General features: G+C 28.1%; 2 protein-coding genes and 1 long non-coding RNA gene across 3 annotated transcripts in view; 1 reads left to right on the top strand and 2 right to left on the bottom strand.

Annotated features, from left to right (window-relative positions):
• The window catches only part of LOC106679351 (uncharacterized), a 9,599-nt gene extending 3,868 nt beyond the window's left edge, over nt 1-5,731 (bottom strand). The window contains exons 1-3 of the mRNA XM_014418462.3: nt 5,572-5,731; nt 5,386-5,494; nt 571-661 (exon numbers count right to left, since the gene is read on the bottom strand). Coding sequence (XP_014273948.1) covers nt 571-661; nt 5,386-5,494; nt 5,572-5,698 — 327 coding nt within the window. The 5' untranslated portion in view covers nt 5,699-5,731. The remainder of the gene's footprint in view (nt 1-570; nt 662-5,385; nt 5,495-5,571) is intronic.
• On the top strand, nt 1,870-5,994 carry LOC106679353 (uncharacterized). Its single transcript, XR_001342947.2, has 3 exons — nt 1,870-2,488; nt 3,158-3,466; nt 5,727-5,994. It is a non-coding gene; the product is annotated as an uncharacterized lncRNA (long non-coding RNA).
• An 895-nt stretch (nt 5,995-6,889) lies between these two features.
• Nucleotides 6,890-9,357, bottom strand: part of LOC106679352 (glutathione S-transferase) — a 26,136-nt gene continuing 23,668 nt past the window's right edge. Inside the window, exons 2-4 of the mRNA XM_067052564.1 lie at nt 7,920-8,087; nt 7,304-7,446; nt 6,890-7,221 (exon numbers count right to left, since the gene is read on the bottom strand). Of these exons, the coding sequence (XP_066908665.1) occupies nt 7,009-7,221; nt 7,304-7,446; nt 7,920-8,085 (522 nt within the window). The 5' untranslated portion in view covers nt 8,086-8,087 and the 3' untranslated portion in view covers nt 6,890-7,008. The remainder of the gene's footprint in view (nt 7,222-7,303; nt 7,447-7,919; nt 8,088-9,357) is intronic.

Here is a 9,357-nt window from a genome sequence, read left to right as displayed (position 1 = left end):
GTATATATATAGTATTATTTCATCAAATAAGGAATTTTCATCATAGCTATATTTATATTACGTTTTTCTTCAGTATTTTCTAATATTCAGATAAAATAGCCAATTAGTATGTTGGTATATGCTTTAACCTTGAATGTTAGAATGTTTATTTCTAATAACCCAACATACTTCACGTTCTCTTAATAATAATTGCCTTTGATAATGATTAATTTATACTAGAACAATAATATTCAGAATAAATGTGTTAAATTGTAAATACAAATTACTTTTAAATGATGGAAAAAGATATTTTACAACATTTTTATATGTTTTAGTAATTATATGAGAAATAAAACTTGAAAATATTCATGAGTCTAAACACTAATATAGAGCAAATTTATTAATGGACAGCGATTGGTAAAAAATTAAAACTGAAATAGAAGGGTCGTTGGGAAATTTTAATTCCTTGGTATTTTCACACCTTTTACTGTTTATTTCATTTTAAACATGTAAACTAAGTATAATACTTGAAAATGAAAACAATAACCTAAAAGTAGATATTTGAAAAGATCAAAATAACTTTGAACAAACCTTTTTAGCACTTGAATATGCTACTCCGGAAAAAGAATATCGATCAACAACTAATGTAGTACCATTCATTAAAAGTTTTTCCATTTTCGACCTGATAAAAAAATGTAATTAGTAGAGAAAACATTTAATTTCAAATTACGACAAACATCTGTCTGGAGGAACATAACTCTTCATAATATGTAGGAACAGGGAAAAAACAAAACAAAGTGATATCAAAACAACATTAAGATAAACTTGTATTTTTAATTAATATTTATATATTTAAGTAGCACCAATTAAATTAATAAAATGAATTATCTTCTTTGGTCAAGAAAACTGAGTCTGTTATTAACAAATGACATCGAACAGCAATTCAGACGATCTTTAATAAAGACCTTTTCATTTGCTGTACCAATGCATAAGCTACCAGCGATCATTAAACTGAGGCATATTTAAATATGTTATTTGTCAAAATTTTATTTTAAATGAAAATACTCAATACTCAAACCCATTTGAAAAGTATGACAGCTTTGATATAAAACTTTTGTTTTGCTTCTGATTTTTTTTTTTTTAACTGTAGACCACAAAAATTAAATGATACATTAAGCAATTAAATATTTAATTTACCCAGGCTATACATAAAATTTAAATAAAAAGATAACAAATCGTTGAAAGAGGTGATATGTTTTTATCATTGCAAAGTCTACAAAAGAATTTTGTTTTTACATTCTGTGTTTACTCTGTTATTATATTCGGACTTTGTCCTGTAGTTACGATAAATAAAATAATGTTCTACTATATGTAAACATTTTTATTAGGTAAAAATATAGCAATCACATCCCTTATCAGGACGGTGATTGTTCTCACACTGTGCCATACAATCCTAATAAAGGATGTGACTCTGCTATATTTTTATCTTTAAAAAGGAGTTAAATTATATCCTAGTAATTTGGTGATTCATAGTTTAGATAAGGAAGTGAAAGAGAAACCCCTACAAAAATAGACTAATAAGAAGAATTTACTATAAATCTTATGATTTAAAAAGTTTAAGAATAACTTAATTATTAGCATTTAAAACTGCAGATAACTGACACCGATAAAGGGATTGATTTCAGGACTGTAAGAAAGTTTTATAGAGAATTTGATGGAATTGTATATTTAATGACAAGGGATGATGAAAAAAGAAAAAAAACGTATAAGAGTTAAATAAGATTAGTTAATTATAAACAGCACTCCTTGAGTTTCAATTTCTATAATAATGGGCTAAATGTTTGGTTTGAGGCAGCTGGCTTTGAAACCAGAATTCCACCTATTAGACATAATGCTCAAAATATTATTGGGTTTGCTTATTTCATTAAGAGTCATGGAGGAATTGATGTATTAGTCAACAATGCTGGTGCTACAATGAGTAATGTGATGGGCAGAAACCCATATGTAAAAAATGGTTAAAAGCAAATTATTTAAAATAAACATGCAACATATAATTTGAATTCTTGTTTGAGACTGATTCATTTATCAATTATAACAAAAATATCAATCAAGTCTCAGCTGGTTTATTTTCTTATTATTCCATTTCTATGTTTTGTTCCTTCTGGCCATTCTAAAGGATAACTTATTCCAAAAATCACAGCTACAGTGTTGTCGAAAAACTGCAGGCTATTTTGCCTTTGTCAGATTATATTTTAGTTTAGTAAGCTATTATCTAATTAATTGATTTTTTTCTAATATTATTACATCTACACTTCCTAATATAAACTCTCTCTGTAAACAATACTATTGTTGTAAAATACTATATTGTTGTCAAAAAGAGTTATAAGGTTATATTAGAAAGTGTAAATGTAATAATCTTAAAAAAAGTGAAGGCTGATAAACTAAAAAGTAATTTAGGAATAACATAAGAAGCTCTGATTTAGTGATGAATTGATGTACTAAATATTATGTACGTATTTGAGGAGTAACAAGGTCATCTAAAATTTCATTCACAGTATCTAATTTGTGAACTTTACTTTGTATTGATGAAGATATTTATGGTTAATAATAAGAATTTTATGATGGAAAATACTCCCTACTCACATGACCTTTCTTTGTCTTACTTATTCATTGTCTTCTAAATTGAAGAGTTGATGATATAGAGTAAATAACGACTAAGGTCATACGAATATGACAAAAATATTAAAACATTCGCATAGAGCACAGTGCTAATTGGAGAGGAATGTATTGTAGTATTCAAAAATTATTTAAAGTGAATAAAAAGGAAAATTGATAGTTTTTACTTATTATCAGATCTAAAATATAGTTTTGAAGATGGAAAGGTTAAATGAGAAGATTAAATATTAAATAGATATGAGAATTTTTATTTTATTATATATAATATTATAGACTCATAATCTCATGGCGGGTTTATAGGCAATTTTCTACTAATAACACTTAAACTAAATTAATAGCTATTGTACAAATGTATTAAATTCTAGTTAGGGACAAAACTAATCAATTACATAATCTTCTTTTGATGATTTATGGGTCTTGATGTATTTTTTCCTAAAATGCTATGTCTAACTGTATAACAAGGTGTTTAACAATTCCCATTCATGATTTTTTCACATTTCAGAAAAGCAAAAGCTATAACGCATGCTAAAACTGGTTGCCAGGCTCTGCTTACTGTGTCTAAAGTTAGAGTCAGTGCTTTGACAAGGAACCAAAAGCAAGAATTCTTAATGGACATCCGTGAGGACATCGTAGTTAACCATGTCCATTCTGCTATGTTGAAACCAATTGATGATTTTCCTACTGTAACTGAATATTTTAAACTTTCGTCAACATTTTCAGAATCCAACATGAATTTCCAATATGATATGAAACAATTAGTTAGAAAATGTCATTTCATTAAGCAACAATAGAAACAAAGCAAAGTAAACAGGTAAAAATGAATAATTTTCAGAAATACTTGAAAGAATCTCATTTAACGAGTTTCATTCATAATTCAAGTTTATTTCAAAATCAATACCCGAACATTAATTACTAATCAGGCAGAATAAATATTAAGAGGTGAATGGCATCTAGTTTGCTTATATTGTAGCTCCATATAAAGTTTCTCGGTTTGTTTCATGAAACTAAATATTTCCAAAAATATTTATTAATTGACACAACTTAAGACGTAAAAAAAAATTGAAACTTGATTACTAGAGACCAGATTTTTGTGCAGTAAAAACCCAAAATATATAAAATTGTACAGGGAAAACTCTAACTTTGAAAATTGTGAATAAAACAAAAATCCAGTAAAATCAACTTTATTGTTTAATTTACAATATTGATACATAAAAATATTAAATCTAATAAAAAATAACCCACTAAATACTCACAACTGAAAAGTGAAATAAGAAATTTACACTAACTGCAACAAAGTCAGTTTAAATAATGAAGCATATTCTAGAGAGATTTTTACAAAGTTCACAAATTCATACTCTTCCAAAAATATCCTACACTTGTTTCTAGTTTATATTCATTGGTTTTGATTGTTCAAATGTAAAAAAATGTTTTGTCTAACCTCAATTTTTTACTTTTGAAATAAACAAATATTTGCATGCATCTATACATGTATATAATATGAAAAATTGACCCAAGCATTTAATTGTATGCTATCAAAACCTAATTTGTCTAATTTAGCTAAAAATAACAAACCATGCCATTTTATGTAAAAAAAAAAAAAAATAAAAATAGCTCAAAAAGAATAAAACGTGCAATATTAAATTTCAATATATTATTCCATATATCAGTTTAAAACATGTTACACAATGGAATAAAATGTGCATTAACATGGAAATTTGGTTTCTACATATTACTTTCTAACATACATGTTTCTACAGATAACGCTTTTTCACCTCCCACAGATCGCGGCAATTACCGAGCTAAACTAGAACTATTGGGCAAGATGAGAATTATTCAGCTTGAATTGTGATTCATTTAAATGTAAATTAATTTTTAGTAAGTTAACATTATTTATTTGATTTTATCACAGAGAAATTTGAAAATAAAACAATGAATTCAAAAACTAAATAAAATACTTCATGTAGAAAAATCTCTAAATGTGCAAATTCATGTCATAAACCCAAAAATGGGCAATGTAAAATCTCTGTCAATAAATAATCCTTTACATAACTCAAATTTCAAGATTTTGCAGAATTTGAAAATAGGGAAAAAAGAAGCTATTGAAATATAACAAATTTGTTCGGCAAATGGAATGGATTACGATTAGAAAATTCAATATCTCATTTTTTTACTAAGCCATTCATAAATAATCATTAACAAAAATCCTGTAGAACTAGATAATTGAACAATACGAGCTAGTGATCAAAATAAGAGAAAGGAACCTCAACAAATATTGAGTACATCAAAACAATTCACTCTTACTTTAAGATTCACTTTTACTGCTTCTTAAGTTGCATCATCCTATAGAAAATATAAAAGAAATTAAAATAAGAATTAACCAACTGTATTTTGCAATTTGTAGAACTAATAAATGAAAAATCTTGATAATAAGGGATGTGACAATGCATATTTTTACCTTTCATTAATTTGAAACTGATTGAATAAACAGTAAAGAATTTTAATTATACATTATGTTAGTCATATCATATAATCAAATTCATCTGATTGTGGCATGCAGAAATACAAGAAAAGCCAGAATATCAGGGAAGGTCTCGCTTTGTTTTATTAGAATAATGCATTGGAAAGCTTCAGTAGATGACAGTAAAGTTTTACAAAATGAAAGAGAAGAGATAAAAAAAAAATGTCTGTGAATGAAATAATAACTTCCAAACTAACAAAAGTAGCTCTTACCTCAACTCCCATCGGTTGGCTGAGAAAATAAGATGAATAACTTGATCAGGAAGATCAGTACTATTTTTCAGATATTTGTCAATTATATGACCAGTTTCGGTAGTTCTGTCTGAGGTTAAAATATTACATTAGATACTATTAGAGAATAAATTATGGGAGTTAGACATAAGGTTAATGGTAACTAACCAGGAAAACGTACAGCTTCAGCAGGAATGCCTCGATTATTAAGGGATTCAACAACATTTCTACATTGAATAGATTTTCCACTACAATCACAGCCTTCTATTACTATTAAAGCTCCCCTGTTATTCATAATAACTAATTTTAAAAAAATGTTACAGTTCACACAACTAACCAATTGGTATAGAAAACGTGATGCCACTACATTAACTTAAGAAAGCAAATAAGGCGCCAAGCCTAAATAGTAGAATTCTCATCAAGAACAAATCTATGTAGACTACAAAGAAGTAATAAGTGTTTTTACCGCACGATCAATGAAGATGATTGACGAAAGTGGCTATTCAAAAACAATGAAACTGCAATTTTATAATCTTTGAGAATTATAAATTCTTTAGTTAAAGCGAATTAGAAATAAAAATATAAACAGTCTATTGTGTTTTTTAATTCATTATTCTCTCTAGCTAATTTTGAAATAATATTCCGCTATTGAATTGTGCGTACGATTAATCCTGAAATTAATTGTTTATTAAAACCCGACCAATAGCAAGTTAAGAGTGTGTTAATGTTGACAAGTTGATAAACCATAAAAGTAATACGATCTCAACTGTTATTAAGAATCCTTAAAGCAGTAACCATAGCAGATTACAATTACGAATACTAAACTAATACGTTTTACAAACTTCACTAATACGATTACTACACTAATATGTTTTACAAACAACTTTAGACAAATAATTACATTTTTGGATCCCCTTTAACCACTGTTGATAAAAAAGAAGTAGAACTACAGATACAAGTAGTTGGAAAGTATTTGCAAATACAATGCCTTTCGGTACTTATTGACGGACCGTAACTCCTTTTAGCAACTACACTAGTTGAACTTGTAGCACACAACTACAAATACAGTAGTTTGGAAAAGGAATTGCAAATTGATAAAAATTCTAGAACGAAGGTTGAATTTATAGGTTATGCAGTACTATCTATGTTAATTTAATTCAGTGCTGTGTAGTCTTCTAAATTTTCCCGTTAATTCATCCTTTTTCGGTCCGAATATTTTACGTAATACTTTATTTTCGAAAGCCTTAAAGCGCTGTTCATCCCTTAGCGTAAGAGGCCACATCTCGCATCCATAAAGAACAGTGGGAAGGATAATAGATTATATTATAAACATAATAATAGATTATTCTTTCCATAAACAAAAACACATAAAAGGTTGCAGGTTTTTTATTTAATAACTTTTCATAAATGAATTGATTTTATAAATATAATATTAATATATGTTATATTAATATGAATATCAGTTATATAGACTAAAAGATATATATAATAGTTTATACTTTCATTATATTTTATTTTCAAGTTTTATAAACTTTATTTGTTTCTTTATCATATACATTTGAATTAAAATAGACAAATAACATTTTGCTAATTAGCAATGCATATCTAAAAGCTCTTCCCATAGCTATAGTAGGATGGTGGTAATCGAACTGGAAAGTCGATTTTTGGTCGTTTGTTGACCCATTCCTGGATCTTAGGCTGAGAAAGAACATTTTCTTTCAAATGCTTTAGGTTTTCATACTTTTCATAAAAGTCAAATTCAATCATTTTGATCAGGTAATCCGAAACACCAACAAAATAAATATCTCCCCAAGATAACTAAAACACATAAGAAAAACAAATTATATGGTTTAAAGTTACTTAAACAAACAGAGGACATAAAGTAAAACGAAAGACTTACTTCACCATTAGCCAGATAGCCATTATTTTCTTTAACAAGTTCATCGAATTTTCTCAAATAAAATGGTAGTATTTCATTTATCAGTGGTCCATGCTTTTTAGCTCTTAATTCTACGTTGTCATCATACCAATAATCAGCAATTGCTATAGAAAACACAAATTAATACAATACTATTAACACATGCGACGATATTACTATCAAATAAAAATACAATAGGAATTATTAACAAAATCGATTTCGTGATATCACATAACTTTTTAAAGGTAGAAGTATTAGTTCAAGTTGAATATTATAAAACTGACATCAAAACACTTTTTATAACAAGGCTGTATAGTAGTTGAAGAAAGGGTGTTGTTTAATAACAATCAATGTCTTGTTGACTCATCGTAAGATGCTCTCCACTTATAGTGTCAAGAATATGCCAACTGTTTTTCATAGATACCATAGATTCAGTATAGGGGTAATGTTTGTACCATTTGCAATTGTTGATAGAAAAAAAATCAAGGAAATTAGATCGAAGGAAGCCTGGACCTTCCAGGCTTCTTTATTCTTTCAGGTCCTTCAAAAACTTGAAATTAAACAATAACTGTTAACCAAATGACATAGGATTGGCTACCTTGACGCATATCATGAAGTGTGTCAACAGCGACATCGATCTGAAGTGCTTCCCAGTCATTCCTGCCAGCCAACTTGGCTTGCTTTCCCAAATAACGAGATATAGCGGTCGACTGATGGACTTGCTTACCATCGATTTCAAGGACTGGTACTTTTCCAAAAGGCATAGCTGTAATGAGAAAAAGAAAATTAATGCTATTTGTTTATTTGAGGTTAATGTTCAAGACAAGAATAGGTGGACTATCCAACAGATTACCAATCTATTCCAACCCGTGAGAAGTTTATCAAAGATTTATAATACGGATCCTCACAAGAAATAAACACGTCAAGACCTGATCCGAATCAGAACCACTTCTGACTCGGAAATACAAAAGAAGATTGTACACGAGGGTATGAATAGTTACACGAAAGTTCGTTTTAGGAAATACTAGGGGTAAGGTCCGGGAAATCTGTATTGTGTATCATTAAAATGTTAATGATATTTGAATAAATCATGTTTTGCTATTTTTAATAAAAGCAGTATTAATACAATATATGATAACGTAGTGCAAACTAGAGAAACCTAAGTCCGGGTGGATTGATGCCGTCATACATGACCTGCTTTGGACCAAATCCAAAAAGTTTCGCTGTATATACTGGCTTAATTCACGCAGAGAAAAAGGAAATTCCGACAATAATTTAAGTTTGTGTTTTTCACAAGAACAATGGAGTCACATCATACTATGCAGTTGAATTTATTGGCATTCATAGAAACTTGGAAAGCTAGACAAGTCAGAAATTAAACAAACGGATTCTTCAATAAATAACTCGGGATCTAAATCCAGTATTCATTAATTAAATAAATAAATATATATATGTTTCAGGTTACCTACGGTAACCGAAAGTCTGAAAGTCTGTTTATTTTAAATGAATTTGAAGGTAAAATCTGTCCTGATTAGTTATGATATTTTTACTAATCAGAACTGCATAGGTTTTATGAGAATGTATTGTCTGAAATGAATTATTTATTATAAACTTTTTTTTATACCAGATCGGCCTGGGCCCTGTTTCATAATAAAGTACAAACTAGTACTGTTAGTCTTCTAGATTTAATTTAATACAATTACATTGACTTGTACAATAGTAATTTGTATTTTAGTGCTTTTTAACTTCCTGTAATATCACTAATAGTCCTCACTATTATGAAAAAAAAAATATGTATTAGTGTAATTACACGTTGTTTCTATACTTGTATTTTGGACTAATACTATTGGCCTTACATGGTTGATATAAATAACCTATACATTTTATTTTTTAACAATCTATTATGGGGGTATAGTCTCGTACAAAAGACATCCCTAACTATATACAATTTTATTATTAAAAGCAAATAAGATAAAATTAATGCTTCTTAATAAAAGACAAAAGTTAAACTAATAACAACATTCTTAGACCTAACA

This window comes from Halyomorpha halys, unplaced genomic scaffold (assembly GCF_000696795.3).
Source record: "Halyomorpha halys isolate HHAL.00 unplaced genomic scaffold, Hhal_1.1 Scaffold196.1, whole genome shotgun sequence".
Classification (NCBI taxonomy): domain Eukaryota; kingdom Metazoa; phylum Arthropoda; class Insecta; order Hemiptera; family Pentatomidae; genus Halyomorpha; species Halyomorpha halys.
Note: the sequence above shows the minus strand (reverse complement) of the source record. Positions and strands in the feature narration are given on the sequence as shown.